Source organism: Chelonoidis abingdonii, chromosome 3, assembly GCF_003597395.2.
Source record: "Chelonoidis abingdonii isolate Lonesome George chromosome 3, CheloAbing_2.0, whole genome shotgun sequence".
Lineage (NCBI taxonomy): Eukaryota > Metazoa > Chordata > Testudines > Testudinidae > Chelonoidis > Chelonoidis abingdonii.
In genome coordinates, this window is record NC_133771.1 from 214,345,764 (window position 1) to 214,368,123 (window position 22,360).

The window sequence follows — 22,360 nt, forward strand, 5'->3', positions numbered from 1 at the left end:
CCAAGCTTCTGGGTACCTCTCATCTCACAGGGTCCCAGAGCCTGGGCACCATCCCGAGCCCGGATGTCTACACTGCAACGAAACAGCCCCTTAGCCCAAGCCACAGACAAGCTGCAGGTGGTCTAATTGCAGTGTAGACATACCCTAGGTGTCTTATTGAGGAGTTAGAGCTAACTGCATTGTGGGATTTACTGCTGTTCCTATGCAACTTGCAGAATAATAATCTCCCACCAGTAAGTAAAGTGCTTAGCCATTCATGTACATTTCCTCCCACAATAGTGACACACACACATCTATAGGCAGCACAGATGCCTGCTTCTGAGATTGTTTATTAATAATACCAGTCATTAATACTCACACACCATTCCAGTGCCTTTTGTCTGAGGACCTCAAAGCACCTAGGAACAATAATTAATGTAGTCTCACAATCCCCTAAAAAGTAGGGAATTGCCACCTGACTAATTTGCTTCCATTTACAGTTATTTCCTTTGGGCACTGTGGTTTCCTGTTAGGACAAATTGCTGAGAAGGTAACACTCGCTGACACCTCTGTATGGAAAATTGGATCTTCATAAAACAAGACTCTCACGTTGCTCTCTGACCATGCAGTGAAGTCCTGGCCCCACTGACATCACTGGGAGTTCGGCCATTGACGTCAGGACTTCACTGCATAGGTGTAAACGGGACTGAAGTGGTGTACAGCCCTGGTGCTGGCGCTCTGCACAAGGATGGATTTCAGCACGCGGAGCAGGTGCTGGAAATGGGGCCAGCTAGCCACGGAGGTGAGGGGCGTTTCACTACAGAAGCGGCAGGGGATGTGTGAACTAGCTCAGAGGAACCATAGTTCTAATCAGACCAGAATGACAGAGAAACCTAACAAAATGAACAATACACAACAAAGCTGTCATAAGAAAACAAAGAGACCTTTATATTTTCCAATAAGTTAGTTCATGCAACCCCTACCCCAAGCATATGTGACCATACAGCCAGAGAGCCTTTGGACATGACCAAAAGCTGAGACATTGTGATACGTGGGGAAGAGAAGATGTCAATATGCTGTGGAGGACTGCGTGAATAAGCTTTCCCCAAACGATACTGCTTTCAGACAGAAAATACACAATACTGTATAAAAATTAAGATTTATAGATTTATAAAACAAATATCTTTGAAAATTAAAATGAAGCAGCGCCAGGCTCCAAATGATCTATATTTACACTGAATTATGTTCTTAATCCTATTAAACCATTGTTTTAGGTACACAAAGTCCGGGTGTCACTGCTGCATGTCTGTCATCCTGTTTCTGTCTTTGACAGCAGCCTTCAGTGGTAGTAGATGCTGAAGGCATGTAAAATATACAGCAAAGCCGTGATAAAAGCAAAGAACTGAAAGGAAAAATGGAAAGAACATTACTTGGCAATGAAATTTCTCTACCGATTTCAGCCTTATGTTAATCTATGTCCTTAGTGACCCCTCCAATGTCCTTTCTTCAGTGGATTTTATGTCCTTAAAGTGATCCTGCCAATCTATTAATGAATAAAATCTCAAACTCAAACCGTGGGAAAGCTCCAGAGCAGAGTTAACCGGAATCGGAATTTTCTATCTTGCCCATCCCCAGTTGTGAGGCAAAGGCAAAATATCAAAATTTTTCATGGACTAAAAAGTTACAAAAAATTTCAATTCAGAAATGTTTTTGTTTTGTATCCACCTGAGCCACCACAGTGCCTCATGGGAGTTGTAGTTCGGGTACTTTGTGCCCTGACTTTCCTGTGGCTGGATGACATTTCCCATGGTAAACTGCGGCCACAGGATCCTATGATGCACCACTGCTGTTTAGCCAAAGGGGAGACCGTGGTGCATCATGGGAGATGTAGTCTGGCCAGGGAGCCCAGCGGGGGGAATAAGGGCATGAGGCTCCCAACTACAACTCCCATCAAGCACCATGGCAGATCAGGCAGACTCAGATTAAATGTCACTCTGACATGAAATTAAGTGGTTCAGTTCAGTTTGACAAGCCAAACTGTTTCAATTTGGGATGACCTACCTGACCCGAAATATTTGGCTTTGATTTTTCCAACAAAAAAATCCTGAAAAAATTTCAGCAATGTTGAAATTTTCCCATGGAAATTACACAGGAAATAGAGGTGCCAACAAGAAACTGTGACTAATCAATACTCTAAGCATTCAACTTACAGAGGCAGCGACATTGATTTGATAGTAAAGAGGAATATATTGTGCAAGCACTTCAGTCTCCGAGCGGATTGTTGCATTAGCTTGTAAGACCGCCGCGCTCATATAGAAAATTGCAGTGGCTCCATGATACAGACTATCCTGCAAAACAAGAGACAAAAAAGGAAGGTTTGTGATGTTGAAATACACGTTCACAGTGCAAGTACCTCCTCCTCACTTACATGACAGGTGTACTTTCCAACTCAACTGCATAGCTATGGCCCTTCAGCCATCTAGTGTCTGCTTTTCGGTTCTACAAAAGTGGGAAGGATGATGCCTGCATGACTCAAAAACATCTGGAACAATTTTTCTCAAATGTTCCATAGCAACTAAAGTTTCTTTGGGCTGGGACCAGGCATGTGACAGTCAAGCCAAAGAGGAAACATTTCGCACGTTAAGAGTTTGTTTAGAATGAAAGTGTCTTCCCAGGCTTGTAGTCAGTGATGCTACACTATTAATAGAAGTAAAAAAGTACATTAATGGCTCGTTAAGTTTTCACAGTTAATAATGACAAAAAGATAGGAAAAGCCCAAGTTAAGATTCAACAGCATCATTAATTCTCCTGTATATTTTATTGTATATGTTTACTAGACATCTGCTTATATGTCCTACATCATCTCGACACACTCTCAGACAATGACATTACCCTCATAGCATCCCTGTAAGGCAGAGAAGTATTGTTAAACCAATGGAGAGATGGGAAGCAGAGAGACATACACCAGCTCACCAAGGACCTCTATAGCAGAGCCAGGAATTGAACCCAGATTCCTGATCTCGTGCCTTAATCACACCACCAACTTTCCCCTTGAGTGTAGTGTTTCAAAGGGCAATATATTATGTAGCAGGAAACGAGAATGGAAAATGCTGCGTATGTTCAATGTAGCTGAGGTGTTGCTGCTGCAAGTGTAGATTCTGCATGTCCAACTTGAGGTAAGCAGAATCGATTGGGTTGAGAGATCCTACCATTTCTGTGGCTCTTGTTTGGGCACAGAGGGAGTCTTTTGCAAGGCTGGCTTAGCAGAGCAGTTGCCCATCACGTTACATTGGGATGGCTCATTTCTGCAACAGTGGAAGAACGAAACTTTCTTTTAAGCAGCAGTTTAGAATCTGCAGGCAAATGTGACCAATGTTGCAAAGGTTCTGAAATCACAGAGCCCAGGCTACTGTTCTATTAGCACCACAAAGCCCCAGTTTTGTCACACCATTGTCTTCAGCTGCTTCTATGCTAGCCCTGCTCAGAAGGACACAGCTAGCGCTTTTGTGTTATTTTCTTTTCTCCTTTCTCTCTCCCATAACTTAAAAATGACTAAAGAGGTTTACTTCAAACTTGAAAAAAAACACCACCCCATTTTAGCCCAAATGATAAGCTATGAGCATGTGAAAGTAGATTATAATGAAAACTCTTTGGTAGCCTTAAGTACACTGGGGCATCTCACATCCTATTATTAACCAACTGGCTTTGTAGCTATGAAGGAAGTACCAAGAGGTTTGAACCAAACACCAGAGGGTTCAGGTGTCCCTGCATCTACTCTATTTTCTATATTCTAGTTGAATTGCATCAGCTCCACATGCAATGTTAAAAGAAATGGCAGAAGAACCAGTAAGAACATTCCAGAATGACCTGGGATGATTCCATCTGTCAGACCCTTTGTGTGAAAAGATTAGAAAGTGCAGAACACATGGAAAGTCAATTCTGAAGTCAACTTTCAGCTAGAGAGGTGAGACCTGTAGTTGAAAGGCAGTCACAGGTATGAGAAGAGCCACCAGTGGCAGCAAAACCTGGAATAAGTGAGTGTGTTCTTACCACTACTTTCCACGAGTCACTGTTTCTGTGAAATCCAAACAGGTAACACAACAGGAACATCAGGGAGAAGAAAAATGAACTCAGTGAGACGTACATAACCCATCCCTGCAGCATAGGGAAATACACTGTGGTGGCAGCTACGAGGATCCAGACCCAGCATCCAAATATCTGCCAAAAACAAACGAGAAATCCAATGAACTCCATTGAGAGAGCCAGTTTTGCTCTTGTTCATACATTGCATTTCTCATCGTCTCTAGCTTGGTTGTCTCAATATTAAGAGACAATACACCAGGCCCACCAGCTCTGCGTTCATTATTGTTAGTATGACAGCAGTGACAATAGCCTCACTGGTGCTAGGTACTGTACAGACAGCTGAAGTTGGTAGCAGTTTTGTCAGCGATTTCGAAGGTTGCTGCAGGTCATTTTTTTTTAGGTGGCTCAATATGGATTTAGAAGCCTGTTGTTAGATATTCATATTTTAAAAACTTGACCAGCAAGTCTTGTTTCTTGAAAACTAGATCTGATTGGCCTCTGCCTCTAAAGTTCAGAGTCCACTAGTCACAACCTCACAATATTTAATGCCTGACTGGAAAGTGCTTATCTACTCCATTATTGCCATTTATTATTTGTATTTTGGTAGTGGTTAAAAGCCCTAGTCATGGACCAGACCCTCAATGTGCTAGGCGCTGGACAAACACAAAACAAGGAGACGGTCCATGGAGCTCACAGAGATGAGGACTGTGGTCCAAGAAGCTGTACAGCATAGCAAAGGCTAGAATATGGTTTAGAGATGTGGCAATGGCATTTGAACATGAGGGGAATTCAGTGTACTCCCCACTTATGTACCCTATTATGCTAAACCAGGCCATTTTCAAGCAAAATCGTTTTTGCTGTGAAAGAAGGCTCTGCAAACCGAAGTCTTGTGAAATTTCTTGCAAATGGGAATTTGGAGCCGGGGAGGAAACGGTCTATGAAAATGGGCAAAAACTTTCTGCATTTTCACACAGGTCTGTTCCATACAGTCACAAGTTTGTCCCTTCATAGCCCTTATCCTCACCCGACTGTGCAATGGGGCTCCATAGCATGCGGGGCACTGCTATCTCCCCTAACAATCACTAGCCTACCACCAGCTTTGGCTGCATGGCCTTGAGGGACAGCGCTGCTGAGAGCACGTCATTTTTTGCCAAGCAGTGGTGGATTATGGCTTTGCTCTTTGTGAAGGATGGCTGGGATGATGGAGCCCGACTCGGCCCTCCCTTCCCCACAGTGGCTGAGCAGAGCCACAAGAATAGTCAACAAAAGACAACGTCATGTAGGAAACATTATTCACACTCACAGGGCTCCAGTCCCCCCCCTCAGCTGTCATTTCTTCTACCTGCAGAGCATAAACTGTGGGAATAAGAAGCCAGGGGCAGCTACGCCTCCCCAAACAGCTGACTCGCTGCCTTTGGAGCGTATTGTCGCTGAAAGGGTGGGTGCCCCAGCTGTGGCCCTGCCTCCCCACCCTGCTCTTCCTGTCCCTGTTCTGCCCGCTTGGGAGCCTTGCACGAGGGGGTGAAGAGGTGCGCCAGCGAGGGGTGAGCAGCCAACTGGCTCAGCTGCCCAGCTGGTGGGTGGGGAGGATTTGGGGGAGGGGGCCAAGAGGTGTGACTGTCGGGTGGGGAGGGAGATGAGTGGGGCTGGAGCAGCGGCGGCCCTAGGTCTGGGCACATGCAATCTCCCCAAATGGAGGAGTCACGTGCCGTCCATGCTGCAAGGTATTCAGCGTCCCTTTCAAAGCCATCCATGCTCCTGACTTCCATCCCTGTCACTACCACTGAAAGTCACAAATGTCAGGGCCCATCCAGTGCCCAGGGAAGTTAATGGAAATCTCCCACTGAGAGCTGGACTGGGTTCACGCAGGATATGAGAAGGGTGCTGTGCTCATGAGTGCGTCTCCCAGACATGGTCTTTGATTTCTGTGGTCAGCGCCCATCGTGGAGAGAGAACGGGCTCCCAGCGTTCCCTCTGGGGAGGAGACGAATGCTGCTGTTGTGAAATAGCTTTAACATTGTTCTAATCCTGGCCAGCGAGGGCGTCACACTCTGCTATGCACAGGCAGCATAGGTGGGACCATTTATTTATTTATTAGCCATGACAGGCAATTTAGAGGGGATAATTGCACTTTTCAAGCAGGTGAAACCACTTGACCTTCATCTTTGTGCTGCACAGTCCACCCCGAGGCACTGACTAACTGCTCAGAAATGCTATGCCCGTCATATCTTACTGCTTTCCTAACACACTCTCCCTCCTGTCCGCTCTCTTTCTTCCACACCCACTTCTCCTGTGCTCTCCCACTCAGATCTCCACCCCACCCACTGCTGCACCCAACTTAACAGAGTCAATCAGACGCTTTTCATTTTTCAGTGGTGAGCAAATCAACCACTTCACAATTTGTTTACTTGTATTCAACTTTCAGGAATGCCCAACTGAATGGAGTAAAACTTGTTCTATAGATCTCTGATTATATTAATGAGTCTCCAGGTTGATTTATGAACTTTAGATGCCAAGAGATCTTAAACCTTAATTATTCTGGAACTTTCAGATGGAAGAGGAGAGAAAAGGTCTGAATCTAGGCACACTGGGTTCCTTACTAAAGGTAAAGGTCTGGGATAAAACCTCAAGAACAGCATCAACTGGGAGGTAGTTACCATGCATACGTGTTGGCCTTCCCTTGTACAGGCTGCAGAACAGACATTATGTTATGTTAAGGATAAAACTAAATGTAAGAAAAGAAATAATCTGCCATTGACCCAAGCTCCATGTCACCCATCTGCCACATGGAGACCCTCTTAGGTCTAATATACTCCAAATCCTCCTGCAATGGCTGTTTCTTTTGGTGTCAGGTGCACACCTGTCAGTTCTTGGATGGACTCTCTCCACCTAGATCAAGGCTATTATTTTTATGTAGTTTCAAGTCCTGTGTTTGCTAAGACCTTTGAATCATGTCAATCTGTGGACCTCTTCCCGGGAGTTGAGAACCACTGCAGTGAAGCACATTCCCCTCCATTATTTCTCAAGCTCATTGTTCTCTTGCTGTCCAGGGTCGCACATGGAATGTTGGCATTTGCCAACTTTTGACTGCTTGGCTTTGCGACCTTCAAGTTCTTGTGACATAGCGTTTGGTGGTGTTGTCTGTAATATTTCATTACAGGGGCCGGGGAGGCATTGAGCTGTGTTATAATGCTGCTACAAAAGCCACGGAGAAAGCAAAATACATCCGAAGACTTGTTACCTGCATTGTTTCAGCATTAGTGACCCCCATTGTCTTTATTTCCATCAGGAAGCATCCTTTGACTTGCCCAAATGGCCAGGAATAGAGTCTCTAACAAGCTCACAATTACATATAACATTTAGGAGCCAGGCGAGTTACACCAGCATCAAAGAGGTGTGAGAGATCTAGATCTCCTTATCTGGTGCATAAGCAATGAGAGACTGATCCAAGGCCCGTTGTAGTCAATGGAAAGAATCCCATTGACTTCACTCCAGCTTTGGATTGGAGAGTCTTATAGCTTGTGAAACTCGCACTTCCACTTCATAGAGGCTCAAGGGAGCATTTCTTTGGTTTCAGTCCACAATGATTCTACATCAAAACATCAAAGTGAAACCCAAGTCAAAACTCCAGTCACAAGGGTGGGATCACATTGAAAGGAACCCCCTGAGCAGGCTTAGGTTCACTCAAAATGCTAACAAAACCCTAGCAAACCTTCCAGTGGACTTGGGGTGAATCTTCAATTTCTGATCAAACCGAAAAACAAGTGAGCATCAGCACAGCTCTATCGTACTACATGCGCTTAAGGAGGGTGTGTCTGCCTGGGTGCTTCCCAAGTCGTCATTCTTTTGGGAAAACAGAAGAAAATGGCCAGGTGTGAAACAGATCGTGGGTCTTCCCGTGTAGTACCACCAGGACTGGTTCCTCTGTCCCATGTTTGCCATAGCTCTCTGGTCACCTGCTGCTTCTACCCCCCTTATCCCAGCCCGTGTTTAAAGACAAAGAAGAACAGACCTGATTTTTGGAAATGTTCTGCTACCAGTAAAAGACCAGTAGAAATAAGGTGAATTATGGCCTGCAAAATCAGCAGAACCCATTGAAGCAGGAAGGCAATGATGAAGCAGGGCATGTGTCAGATGTGTCTCTGAAGTCAATCAACAAGGACAAAATAGGTCACAAGCGAGAGAAGAACACATGGAAGGTCACAGATGAGGTTTTTGGACAAGAAAGTGTAGTTTGTATTTGATGTGATTCAACAGGCCTTGTGTTGCAGAAGGCAGCACAGAGAACAGCACACTATAATGGTGTTCAGAGGGAGCTCCCTGGACAATTCATTTGAAGCAATGCCAAGGAGCCCTGTATCCAACTCCTCTTTATTAACTGGATCAGGCATTATTAGGTTAGACAACAAAGCAACCAGAATTTCTAAGACGAAACACCTGGAAGGGGGTGCCTATCGGAGATACCAGCAGAACCACCTAGATAGCCAGGAACCTTGATGGCAGATGGAAAATATCAGTCATTGGACAAGCCACAGAACTTGTATGCAACATAATTGTAGCCATGTCCCAGTCTCAGGATATTAGAGAGACAAGGTGGGAGAGGTAACATCTTTTAGTGGACCAACTTCTGTTGGTGAAAGAGACAAACTTCAAACTACACAGAGTTCTTTTTCGGGTCTGGGAAGGGTACCAGTACTTCATCTTGTATTTAGCTGTGATGCTGGAGTATCTTTCCCAACCTGAAGAAGAGCTCTGTGGGGCTTGAAAGCGTGTTTCTCTCTCACCAACAGAAGTTGGTCCACTAAAAGATGTTACCTCACCCACTTTGTCTCTAGAGGCCACAGAAGTGACAATTTCTTGAGTAGCCTTTTCATTGGAACTGATACCTCCAAATCTTCAGGCCTAGCACTTCCCATGGAAATAGTTATGGATCTGAACTGTACCCTGCAGATGTCCTATTTCTAGTGTTTCTATTTCCCTTCTCACATGAAGATTCATGCTGAGAAAGTAGGGCAATCAACTAGTTATCATAGGTGCCTGGACACGAATGCAAGAAGCCTGGGAAACAAGTGAAATGAACAGAGAGGCTGAAATGAACAATGAACATTTGCCACTGTCAGAAGATAGGATATTGGGCTAGATGGACCTTTGGTCTGACCCAATATGGCCGTTCTTATATTCTGAAGAAAAACAATGCATCTGATTTTGATTTCTTTATCACTGTAACTCCTGTTGACTTCAATAGCTACTCCTGATTTACACAAGGCAGTGACGCCAGGATCAGGCCCAAATTATTCACCCAGGAGGTGATACCTGGCCCTGCTGAAGTCTGGGGGGGGGCAAGGAGGGGTTGCCATTGATTTCAATAGAACCAGGCGTCCACTCTTTGTCTTCTAGGACAAGCATTTCACAGGTAATGCTCCAGGCAGTGTTGGCAGGATAATGGTGTAAGCCAGAACATTGCCATCTCTCTCGCTCTTCAAATGTTTGCTTCTAGCAAAACCACTTAGGTCAATGACGTAAACGCAATAAATACTTCTCAAAGGTGTTCCCAGACTCCTCCCCTGAGCTATAAAAACACTGCCAAGAAAAATCTGACATTGAACTTTTCACTACCACCCCTCTGCCACTGTCACGTTAGTTTGTTTACTCAGGGCTCCTTCCATTTCTAGCAACAAAGCCAGAAGCAGCTAAAGAGAGGCACTGGCTCGCCCTCATGAGCAATCAGACAGGTTTTTCAGGACGAGAAAGAAATCCATTTCACCTTTAAAAAAATATTATATTCAGAAATCCAGCAGCTCACTGAAACTGTAGATCTACTGCATCAAAAGCCTTACATTGATCTCAGAGGAACCCATGAGACTTTCATTAGGACCAGGGTGATGTGGGAGGGGAAATGTTGCAGGTGTCGTGTTTCTGGGATCTGACTTTGATTTCCTTCCTTTCCAGTACTGTCCTGACATACTGCGTCCGCATATTGGATATTGGGAGGGCAATGTTTCAGCCATTCTGATGGTGGTTTGGAGAGGATTTGCAGCTGCAGAGTTATAGGGAAACTGTCAGCACTGCTGACAGACCGATACAGATAATCTTTAGAAAAACTTCCCACAGATTGTACTGTAAAGCCAGCAGAGATAGGACCTTTCGGACTCTCAGTTCACAGCTGTGAGCCTAGACCCAGAGTTTAAAATAGCCAATCTTCTCCTAAGAAAAGAGATTTTCTGTTTTTTCCAGGGGATGTGGGCTGTCCATATCCCTGGCAGAGCCCTAGAAATCCCCCCATTTATTCACCCCACAGTCACAGAGTCTCATATCCCAGCCTTATTTTCAGAAATGTGAACACCTACGGCTCCCACGGTTCCCCCGCTGGAATGCTGAGTGTACAAAAAAGTGTCGTGTGAGGTGAAACACACACACACACACACACACAGATACTACATGGTCTCAACCTGTCCCCTCTCTTCTTTTCAGTGTTCCCCTACACACTTTATCCAACCTCCCGCTTTCTCTCAGCAACTCCGGCCGCTAGCAGAGTCCTTCCGCCTTCTTCCCCAGGACAGAAGCATGCTGGCGCTGCACACCTCTGCAGCCTTCCTCATTTTCATGCAGAAAGAACCCCTCCCCCCAGCTCTCACACATTCTCTCTGCCTCAGCAACTCATCTGTTTGCTGTATCCCTAGCAGCTGTCTACGAGGGTGAGTGCACCCTGGCTTATACCTTCTATCTCTAAGCAAAGGTGGCTTTCTAGTGAGTAGAAGCACAAGGCTGGCAGTCAAATGTGGGTTCAGTTCTCAGCCCTGCCACGGACATAGCCTATCTGTGTGACCTTGGGCATATCACTTAATCTCGCTGTGCCTCAGTTCCCCATCTGTACAGTAGGGTTAACTGCACTTCTCTGCCTCCATGCAGGACCGGCGCCAGGGTTTCTTATGCCTTAGGCGCACGGCCATTTCGCCGCCCCCCCGCGCTGATCCCACGGCTCTGGTGGAGCTGCCGCAGGCATTCCTGTGGAGGGTCCGCTGGTCCGTGGCTCCGGTGGAGCTGCCGCAGTTGTGCCTGCAGACAGTCGGCTGCTTCCGTGGCTCCGGTGGAGCTGCCGCAGGCATGCCTGTGGGAGGTCCACCGGAGCCACGGGAGCAGCCGACCATCCGCAGGCATGACTGCAGCAGCTCCACCGGAGCCGCGGACCAACGGACCCTCCGCAGGCACGACTGCGGCAGGTCAACCAGAGCCACCTGCCGCCCCCTCAGCAAAATGCCGTCCCCTCAATAATCCTGGTGCCCTAGGCGATTGCCTAGGCTGCCTAAATGGTAGCACCAGCCCTGCTTCCCTGGCATATTACAAACCTTCCCTCAGTAAATGCTTCTGACGTGCCATGGCTCGAAGATGCTCTAGAAGTCCAGGGTAAGATTATTATCAGTGCCAGGTCTTCATAAAGCACGTTTCTCAACCCACATCCAGCACCTTCAAAAAATGAGTCGGGTTTTTTGAGCCACTGCTTTCCTGTTGTATCATTACTCTCCAGCGAGGGAAGGCGTTTCCGGGAGGTGTGCATAAGGAAGGAATGTGCGTTTCAGTGACTTGAAGGAGGCTTGCAGGCAGGCGGTCCAGTATTTCATACCAACAAATCCTACAGTCGATGTGTTTGCTACAATTAGCAGATTTGTGACTACAGGAGCCTGTTCCGAACTGTAGTGCTAAAGGTGTGCCCTACCCTGGGGGGAGGGAAAGCTCCACAGAGAGGGTGTCAAACAACATGCCCGTCACAGAGAAGAGAGACCGGCTGATGTGCAGAGTTTCACCCAGTGGATTGTGACCCCCTAGCACAGGTCAAGGGACGTCATGCAAAAATTATAAAATCCCACAGTATCATTGACTAATTTACATAGTAACAATCAATGGATACACAACAGAAAGCTTAGAAGGATGTGCCCCTTAGAGACCACCCTCTTGCCATACCTGGGAATCCTGGCCCAGGGCTCAGGGCAGAGTGCAGGCTGTGTGGGATGGCCCTTTAAGGCCACCACAGAGTTGTAACCCATAGGAATCCCTGGCTAACCCCAAAAGGGAACCAACCCTGCCCTCCAAGCTCCAGCTGGCGGCAGGTCAGAATCAAGACCCTGGAGTCTATTCTCAGGTCTGCCCTGGGATAACACATATGTACCTCAGAGACAGCAGTGCCGCTCTAAAACGGATCTAACCACAACTTTACCTCCAGGCTCAATTACTTGTGCATAAGGTGCTTGGGGATCTTCAGATAAAAGGTCCCAGAGGCATGCAACAGGGTGGTACCAGTCTTTTCCAATCAGCCGGCAGGAACCGGAGCAGTAGGGAAAGAGCAATTCTTCCCTCACACCAATCCCCTTCCGTAGTGTTTGCACTGCATTGCCACCAGCCTTGCCGCTGTGGTCACTGGGAGTGCTCAGGTACCACGGTATTCGGTAGTGCTGGACACTGCACCAAGCCCCCTAACGGCAAGCGCCATCTCCGCTCCAGCTGTTAGCGCCATGTGGGCACCTCAAACCCAGGTTCGCCCAGCCCGGACACTCACATGCAGGGTGACACGCACTAAAAGGCCCTTGCTCTCAGTCCGGCAGAGTCACGCCACAAGACACGGGCAGGGTAGCTCTGGCAAAGCAGCTGTGATGAACTGTGGATACCCAAAGGGCATCAGACATTAACCAGCCTGATCATGACCAGTAACCCCATCTCCTCTGGCCCGGCCTGCTCCCCACAGGTCCTTGCTCCTCGTGTCAGCCCAGTGGGTGTTTGGGGATCTTAGACACACGTCCATATTAGTCAGATTGCAGCACTCTCCCAACATATGCTAATCCCCCCCAAACTAAGTTAAACTGGGGTGTTTCATTTGCGAGGCCTCTCTGGAAAGTCTTCATTTTCTTCTGGTCCAGGATTAGGCCCAAGTCATCTGCCACCGAGGAGCACAACGACCCAACCTACCTGCTCCTTCTGTCTATGGCAACATGACATAAAAATACACCCTGTCTCCACCACGTGTCCTGGCTTTGAAGTGTAATGTCCATTTTCTATAGATGGTTCAGTCTGAATGGGATGGAGTAGGGAGACTAAATGAAACAATCACCTAAAGCAGCGTTCTGTTGCTTAAAATGGGTATCTTGCTGCCTAAAATATAGGCAGAGCTGGTGTTGTCTATAATTACAGTGTCCCGACACTTTCCATTTCCCTGTGTTCCTGAGGACAATGAGGATAAAACAAAATATTGACTAGCTGCTCATAAGTGCCACCCAGCCTGTGCACTGCATGAGGCAGGGTCCTCTGGGGAAACACCAGCATGTGATCATGTAATTACAGACTGGATCATCATGGATACACACATAGGGGCAAAACTGCACAGACAACCTTCGTTCTGGCATTTCCTGACTTCTGAGTCCTTGGTTTGCAGCCTTCATGTTCTTTTGATGTCGTTTTTTTGTGTGCATGTCATTATGTATTTAAGACCTGAGCCAACTCCCGTTGGTGGCCCCGGAAAGACTCCAGTGGGAGTTGGATCAGGCCCCTAAGGCAGGGGTTCTCAAACTGGGGCTCAGGACCCCTCAGGGGCTCGGGAAGTTATTACATGGGGGAGTCGCAAGCTGTCAGCCTCCACCCCAAATCCCACTTTGCCTCCAGCATTTATAGTGGTGGTAAATATATACAAAAGATTTTTTAAAATTTATAAATGGGTAGCACTCAGAGGCTTGCTATGTGAAAGGATCACTACGACAAAAGTTTGAGAACCACTGCTATAGGGTGCATCCACACTGGGTAGACAGACTCACGCTAGCGCCGCTGGATCAAGCATGCTAAAAATAGCAGCGTGGCTGCTGCAACACAGGTGGGCGGCTGAGCCGAGCTGCCCGAGTCCCCCCCTGCACAACCCACTGACTCTGAGTGTGGGCAGCTAGCCCAAGCCACCACCCAGGCCAAAATGTGCACACAGCTATTTTTAGCACACTAGATCAAGCGGCACTAGTGCACATCTGTCGACGCGAGCTGGGAGGCTGGTGCCCAGCTGTAGTGTAGACAGACCTGTAGGTACCTAACTCTATGGACTCTAGCTTGAAAACTGGACTAAGCTAGTAATATGCCCTATTATCGAGAGATCACTGCAGTATCGAGGCACAACAAGCTGTCTGAAGGCAGAGCAGTGCCCAGACTGCTCTGTCTGCTAGCACTTCCCACTTTGAATCAACCGTTTTACCCTCGACAATTTCTATGTTTTGCTTTCTCAGTGGCTTTTTGTAGCAGCAACTCAATAACTCCCTGGCCCTGTAGTGTAAAATTACAGACACAACCTCCCAATGCAATGTGACAAGAACGTGAAGGTGGCAAAGCCAAGCGTTCCGCGTGCGAGCCTGGACAGCAAGAGAACAATGAGTTTGAGGACTAATGGAGGGCGGGCGGGAGCTTCATTGCAGGGGTTCTCAACCTTTTAGGGTGCAGGAACTATTTGTAAATGCTACTGGCCTGCCGCCACCCAGTATGTAGGCCGGGGGGAGGTTTGGATCCTGCCCCTGGGGTGAAGGCCCAGGGGGTTTGGGTCCTCTCCTCAGGGGGGTGGGTCCTCCCCCCGGGGAGGCCAGGGGGGAGACAGGAGGGAGACATTGCAGAGTCCATCCCACAATCCCTGCAGCAGTGGCTCCTGAGGTTCTGGTCCTGAAGGGGTGGCTGAGCTCAACTCCCCGATCCAGGTGTTGCAACCTCCAGGGTCTTAGCATTGTGTGGGCTTGACCCCATGCCCTGAATTTGGGTGAGAGACATTGCATTCTGGTGCATGGGGTCACAGCCCCACTCACTCAGATTTGGCCCGGCCGGCTCCTATATCATCATGATGACCTCTGAGCTTGTAGTGATTGGAACGGGGGGCCGAGCCGAGCTTGCCTAGGGTGACCAGACAGCAAATGTGAAAAATCGTGACAAACGGTGGGGGGGTAATAGGAGTCTACATAAGAAAAAGACCCAAAAATTGGGACTGTCCCTATAAAATCAGGACATCTGGTCATCCTAAGCCTGCCCCTCGAGCCCAGATCTGCAAGAGCCCTCACGTGACTTTTGGAAGCATTCTGGAGACCCAATTTTGGGTTGGGATCCCCAATTGAGAAACCCTTCAGTCCCTGCCCCTATCTCTGCATCAATCCCTCTAGGCTCCTAGCCCCTCTGCCCCTCCTAAATCCTGTCTTCGTCATCCCCTTCTGCTCCTGCCCCTCTCCCCTGAACTTCTACCCCTGTTTCAACTCTGCTTCTATCCCCAATGCCCCCAGCCTGTCTCTCTCTCTCTCTCCCCAGCCCCTACTCTGCTCATATTCGCTCTCACCACGCCTGCTCCTATCACTGCTTTCCTAGCTTCCATCCATTCTAACCGTCTCCTCCTCTTCCACTGGGCCTGGTGTCCAGAGGAGGCATTGAGAGCACAGCAAGGCTGTCTCCCTGCTCTCAGGGCCTGGGGCCACAGCCACCTCCAGCAGCCAGGAGGAGCATCTGTGGGGAAAGTCCTGCTCAGCTTCCATTCCTATGATGGTACATGCTCAGTCATCACACTGAGCTGGGAGGGGATGGAGCATGCTCAGGGTTGCCAACCCTCCGGGATTGCCCTAGAGTCTCCAGGAATTAATATTTCGTTAATGATGATGTCATGTGATGACACCTCCAGGAATACATCCAACCAAAACCGGCAGCTCTATACTCAGTGTCAACGGAAGCTTTGGAGAATTTAGCTGTCCAACTCTAACAAGCCTCTTCTGAGCCTTTATGAACTGCAGTTCTCAGGGGCTCATAATCTGGGCCAGCTCTGGCAGATTTTCACCAGGACGGCAATAGGCACCTCCCAGACACCAGCGTGTTCCTCCTGCCATGTTTCAAGTCCCTGCTCCAAAGCATGGAGCTGCTAGAGCTTCCCAGGTACACCTTTTTTTTTAACACGGGCAAAACCACGTATTTTTCATTAGCCTCGTTCTTGGGAAGGGCAGAATTCTTTTTGCTAAAACTTTCCCATAAAAATCAGTCTGAGGCAGACCCAAGCATGGAAAAACTCAGTCCAAATGGTTTGGAAGAGTTATAAACAACTGAACAGGGTCTTATAGTGGAAAACGTTAGGCAACCTTAACTATAAGCATTGATACCAGCTCCACCTACATTCCCACATTTAATGCTTTATACATGGGAAATAGTGATACTGTATTAGGAAGTTTTGACGTGGCACAATGACCATGTTATAGCAGCTCAAAAGCAACCATTGCAATATGTCCATGTAGGCTCCTTTTATCGTACATAACGTGTAATATCCTCTAATATTATGCGTGTTATTGGGTATTATTCACACACTAGTTCAACCCCACTGAGCCCAGTTCAGATCTCACAACATTATAAACTGCTAGAAACTCCACTGAAGTCACTGGGAGTAACATCAATTTAAAACTGTTATTAAAACACTTGATATTAAAACACCAATTTAATTATTAGCCAGTCTAAGTCATTAACCAATCAGGAGGCTTTTACTATGTTATTAACCAATTGTAGTTGATAATTTAATAATACTTGGTCAGTCATTTTGCTGTGAGAATCATACATGCACACACACAATATTTTCCCTGTCATACTGTTTAAATATGAATATATAGCAGTATAGTAAATGAAAATGAATTCACACTGCTGTGGCTCCTTTGGGTTATGATGGTCGCTAATTTAGACCTCAGTGGCTCAGGAGCTGAGTATCACTGATATACATGCTATTTTAACAGTGTTGTGTTCATGGCACCACAGACAGCATTCAGTTTCAGCACAAAGCCAATGATAAAGACAAGATGCTGAAGTTTCTAATGGAAGAGTCAGCTTATCTTTTCCTATGGCTGTCTGAATATGAAGCTGCAATTAACAGACATGCCACATAATTGTTTGGGTGGGTGGTGCAGGCTCCATGTTATCCATGTAATGACTATAAACAGACCTTGTATTGTATATCAAAGTACATCAGTTGCCATATGTCAAGAAAATCCCTCACTTTGCCACACCATAATCTGACTAGACATACTGGAATGCATGGCCAGGACTCTGGACTCTGGAATATTAAGAAAATCTGCCATCGCTTGCATATGACAGAAGCCGACTGTGTGACTACAACCTTTGATCCCCTAGAAAACTTCAATAAAGACAGAGGAATACAGCCTTGAAGAAGAAAATGGTAGACACTTCTTTAACTTCCAAGATCTGACTTAATACAAAGATAAAACAACTTCTACACCTTGCAAGAATTACAAGCTGTTTTCAGTGCTTTCCATTATTTTGGTTGACTCAAGCCCTGAGACAGACCTTATGATTTTAATGCAAGTAGCTGAAGAAGTAAGCTTTCCCTCCACATAGTTTTCTTCTTACCATGGTTGCTTTTTGTGCTAGTTCTGGATTCCCCCACCATCACACACACCATTTGAAATAGCCTTTAGTTTTAGCCATAGCAATCAATCAATCAAAAACATTCAGAATACTTACTAACTCTGGTAGGATAAAAATGTATGGCACTGTTCTAAATATTTTTGCTCCAGATGGTATGTCAGGTTCTGTGTGGGTAACAGGTGGAGGGAGACCTTTTGATGCCATCTCTTCTCTGCTGAGACAGGTAGAGGGTCTGCTCCGCTATCCGTGGTTATCTGCGCAACACCATCGGCATGCACAGCTTAAAGTACTATCCAAACTGACACGCCCATCTGGATGTAATCAGTAAAACCAGTTCCAGCCCGGCAGGTCATTCCACTCCTTGCAGCCAAAAGAATCATCAGCTACTCTATGGCTAATTAAACAAAGGACTCGAGTGAGGCAAGTTCATTCCTTGGAAAGTGAATAAAAGCATGAGTGACAAAGTGGGAATGATTTGTAATAATTTGATGATGCTGATATGTGCCTCAGTTTCCTCCTACACCTTGCACAGCTATCTGGTAGGGAATGGGAGGATTAACTCTGCTGTCAGGGCAAAATACAAGCCATAATGGGTGTGTGTCACCCAGTTGTCTGGGCCATTAAAGAAGATGCTGAAATCAACCCAGATCAACAGAGCATCCAGCAATGAGAGACAACCCAATGACTGAAAACCTACACTGAACAGCCGGAAAACCCAGATGGGACTTGTGCACTGAGCTGGAGAACCAATGGGGAAAACGCTAGGTGATGGGGACAAGAAGTGCCCTTTGGAGGGACTCAGGAGCAATCACCTGGCTGGACAAAAGGGATGAGAGAAGGAGCCAGAGAGGGAGACCATTACTTCATGGCACCAGTTTGACCAGGATAGACTGTGGTGTAACGTCTGCCTCTCTGTGCTAACCCAAAGGACTTTCAGACTCTGTCATCAGGTGACTAATAAATGCCGAACTCGTTTTGAAAAGGCTGCCGGTGGCACTGTGAATACTCACTGAGAGAATCGTGCCGTGAAGGGGCACAGTACGAGATTCGCGCAGGACTCCCACTTGGCTGGATTCACCGCAGGGAGCTGTGGAGACAGGAATCCCAGGTACCAGAGGCCACAGACCAGACCCCACGAGTCCATAACAGCATTACTTCCACACACATAAGTATGCACCAGGGTCCCAGGAATTTGCTTGCAAACCAGCAATGCCACAGCAGTGTGTAATCAATGCCTGCATCTTCTCCAAGGTTTTGCTGACTCTTAGAAAAGAACAACAATTATAGTGGGCAATGTATCAAGACATATTAAGAAACTCAGTCCATCACCCAGGCAGGGCAGGAATGTTCCCTACAGTGCATTATCTGCTAACTCTCAAAAGTGCCACGTTCTGGGTCTTCCACTCCTCCCACTGAGAGATTATTTCACCTAGGTCTTGCCCCTCTGACTACCATGAAGAACAGTTCTTGCCCTTTGGTGTTTCCAATCTGTTAACGCCCCCCACAGAACTGCCCTCTCCCCTGCACGTTACAATACATCTGCACTACAAATTAAGGTCTGACTGCAGCACGGGTGGGCATAGCCAGTTTTAATGTAGCTGGCGCAAGAAGCAGTGATAATGAGGATGAGGCAGCATGGATATCAGCCCAGGCCAGCTCCCCCAGGATAAGCCTGCCAGGGACCGTGGGTACATAGGTTGCTGGCCCATGCCAGGGGCCACACCACCACGTCTTTACTGCTCGTTACCCATGCTAGCAGGATTAAAGCTGGCACAGGTATGCCTACTTGTGGGCTACAATCACCCCATCACACCGTGATTTGCAATACAGACCTACCCTGGGCAGTGCTTACCCAACGTGTGAGACAAAACCTACGTTAGAAGAATATTATTGAGGTTGCAACATCACGGACTTAAAAGTTAGGAAATGCCCGAGTTAAGGGTGTCCGTGCAACTTTCAAACTCTTGCCCATCTTCTCCAACTGGTCTCTGCCCTACCCCTGGTGCCAGTGCAATCCTTTACCTAGCTAGTCCCAGTGTCCATTCTCAGCTACTCATCCCAGCCCCAGCGTCCTTGCCTAGCAAACACTAGTCCCACCTCTTCGGAAATACCGTCCCAGTCTCCCCCACTCCTGGTCTCATTTTCCTTGCCCAGACAGTGCCAATCCCCTCCTCCCCCAATTTTCTCTCCATCCCCTCTCCCCTTGGCTTCTACTCAAGCCCCCTGGTCCATGTTTCCCATCCCCCACTGGCTCTCAATCCCAATCTCTTTGCCCATCCTGCCCCAGTTCTCCCCCCACAGCCCAGCTTCTCATCAGAGCTGTCTCCCCTTTGACTAGTTCCCAGCCCCTGTCTCCTTGCCCAGCCAATCCCAATCTCCCCTCCACTGGCTCCTAGTCCATCCCACTTTCTCAGTCCCAGCCTCCCCCTACCCAAATCCCAGCCCTAATTTCCATCTTTTACCCCTCTGCCAGCCTCCTCCCACCCCGTCTCCTTGTTCCAATCTACTCGCGACTCCTCTCCCAGGACTGTCTCTTGTCTCCTCTGCAGTCTAAACAGGCAGCTTCCCTCCTCTGCGTTGCTGGGCCCAGCAGGGGGAGCATTAAGAACAGGAGAGAGAGGCTCCCTGCAATCAGTTCTGATAACCAGCCTGGTCCCCAGCAGCTCAGAGATGCAATTGCGGGGAAAAGTCTTGCTGAGCTGTGGACAGAATAGTAGGGGCAGTGGGCCAGGGTGCCAAAGAGCAGCCCCTAGCCTATGTTCCCACCCCCCAAGCTGCACCCCCTAAGACAGGTGGAGGATCTGGGGCTCCCCACAATGACCCAGGCTCCCTGGGCAGCTCTTACCACTGCCCAGCTCTGGCTTCCAGCCTGGCCAGAGGGCAGGGCCGGGCCTCAGCGCGAAGAGGAGGGACGGGGCGGAGACATGGATGGGACAGGTGTCCTGTTTCTGTATTTTGAAAAAGAGTTTTGTTGGGGGAAGATTGTGGAGTGCCAGGGGCAGCCTGCACCATTATGTGCCCCCTTTCCAATTTCCTCCAAACTGCATTCAGGCCCTGACCCCAGGCTCCCTGCCCTGCTGGCTGCCCCCACCTGTTTCCTGGGCACTTCAGACAGGCCTTGTGCCAGCAGGGAGAGCAGAGAGACTGCCTGGTGCCACGTACTACATCGGCCCATAATGACCAAATGCAGGATTAGACTCAGAACAACTCTAAACAATACCAATAACTGTTAGATGGTGATAAATGTATTTGTTGGGAAAAGATCAGACAGTCAAGCAAGGAACTTTTCCAGTAAAAGGCTCTATCCAGCTAAAGGGAAAAGAAATAGGAGAAAAAGTGTTTATTCAACTTTTAAAGTTTCTAATGCAAGTCTGGGCTTTTCCTCATTTTTCCAGGAGTTTAATAGAAGATTAAAAGTTTTTAATTGTGATGGTTACAATAGAAATAAGTAGGTGATTACTTGACACCAAACCCCAAAAGATAAGTATCTGTTTAATGTTGTAAGAGTACAGAGGGTTTATTTATCTTGTTGAGCCCCTGCTTAGCAACAAACCAACACACCTTTTCTAAAGTACAGTATGATCCTGCTGCTCATTACCTGGGAATGCATGGTGAACACTTATTTCTCAGCCTGATTGACCTTGCTAAACTAGTTCCCTAAGAAAACTATCATATTGCTGTTTTCTTTGCATTCTAATTTACCTGGCCACTTGGGCATCGTGCCTAGATTCCTGCATTATTCTCATTAAGTAGAGGCCCATATTAACACTGAAACTAAGAAGTGAACACAGCCATTCTAAATGAACTATAGAAAATATTGTTACATCTAAACAGTTGGCTCAACTTTATAGTCAATGCTTCATTAGTATTATTTGTTATGGGATAAGAGGGAAGGTCCTCTCATGGATCAGAAACTGGTTAAAAGATAGGAAACAAATGGTAGGAATAAATGGCCAGTTTTCAGAATGGAGAGAGGTAAATAGTGGTGGTCCCCAGGGGTCTGTAGTGGGACCAGTCCTATTTCACGTATTGATAAATGATCTGGAAAAAGGGGTAAAAAGTGAGGTGGCAAAATTTGCAGATACAAAATTACTCAAGATAGTTAAGTACAAAGCTGCCTGTGAAGAGTTACAAAGGAATCTCACAAAAGTGAGCGACTAGGCAACAAAATGGCAGATGAAATTGAATGTTGATAAATGCAAAGTGATGCACATTGGAAAACATAATCCCAACTATACATACAAAATGATGGGGTCTATATGAGCTGTGATCACTCAAGAAAGAGACCTTGGAGGCACTGTGGCTAGTTCTCAGAAAACACCCACTCAATGTGCAGTGGCAATCAAACAAGCGAACAGAATGTTGGGAATCATTAGGAAAGGGATAGATAATAAGACAGAAAATATCATATTGCCTCTATATAAATCCATGGTATGCCCACATCTTGGATACTGCGTGCAGATGTGGTTGCCCCACCTCAAAGAAAGATATACTGGAACTGTAAAAGGTTCAGATACGAGCAACAAAAATGGCTAGGGGTATGGAACAGCTTCCATATATGGAGAGATTAATAAGACTGGGACTTTTCAGCTTGGAAAAGAGACGACTAAGGGGAATATGACAGAGGTCTATAAAATCATGACTAGTGTGGAGAAAGTAAATAAGGAACTGTTATTACTCCTTCTCATAACACAAGAACTAGGGGTCACCAAATGAAATTAATAGGCAGCAGGTTTAAAACAAGCAAAAGGAAGTATTTCTTCACACAACCCACAGTCAACCTGTGGAACTCTTTGCCAGAGGATGTTGTGAAGGCCAAGACTATAACAGGGGTCAAAAAAGAGCTAGATAAATTCACAGCGGATAGATCCTCATCAATGGCTATTAGCCAGGA

The 22,360-nt window shown here is 47.0% G+C and overlaps 1 protein-coding gene across 1 annotated transcript; it reads right to left on the reverse strand.

Annotated features, from left to right (window-relative positions):
- Positions 1-903: 903 nt before the first annotated feature.
- Positions 904-17,813, reverse strand: MALL (mal, T cell differentiation protein like). The gene is made up of 4 exons (XM_032790837.2): positions 17,563-17,813; positions 4,030-4,197; positions 2,190-2,327; positions 904-1,381 (listed from the first exon to the last, which is right to left on the reverse strand). The coding sequence occupies exons 1-4, from the start codon at positions 17,668-17,670 to the stop codon at positions 1,319-1,321; spliced, it is 477 nt and encodes a 158-aa protein (XP_032646728.1). The 5' UTR covers positions 17,671-17,813; the 3' UTR covers positions 904-1,318.
- Between the last annotated feature and the right edge of the window lie 4,547 nt (positions 17,814-22,360).

Bases quoted from the DNA above. Each gene is read 5' to 3' on its own strand.
- MALL (XM_032790837.2), bottom strand. From the start codon at position 17,670: ATGGCATCAAAAGGTCTCCCTCCACCTGTTACCCACACAGAACCTGAC. The intron at 4,198-17,562 runs GTAAGTATTCTG...TGTTTTTGGCAG, and splicing joins TTTTTATCCTACCAGAGTTA to ATATTTGGATGCTGGGTCTG. The intron at 2,328-4,029 runs GTAAGAACACAC...CTTGTTTTGCAG, and splicing joins GTGACTCGTGGAAAGTAGTG to GATAGTCTGTATCATGGAGC.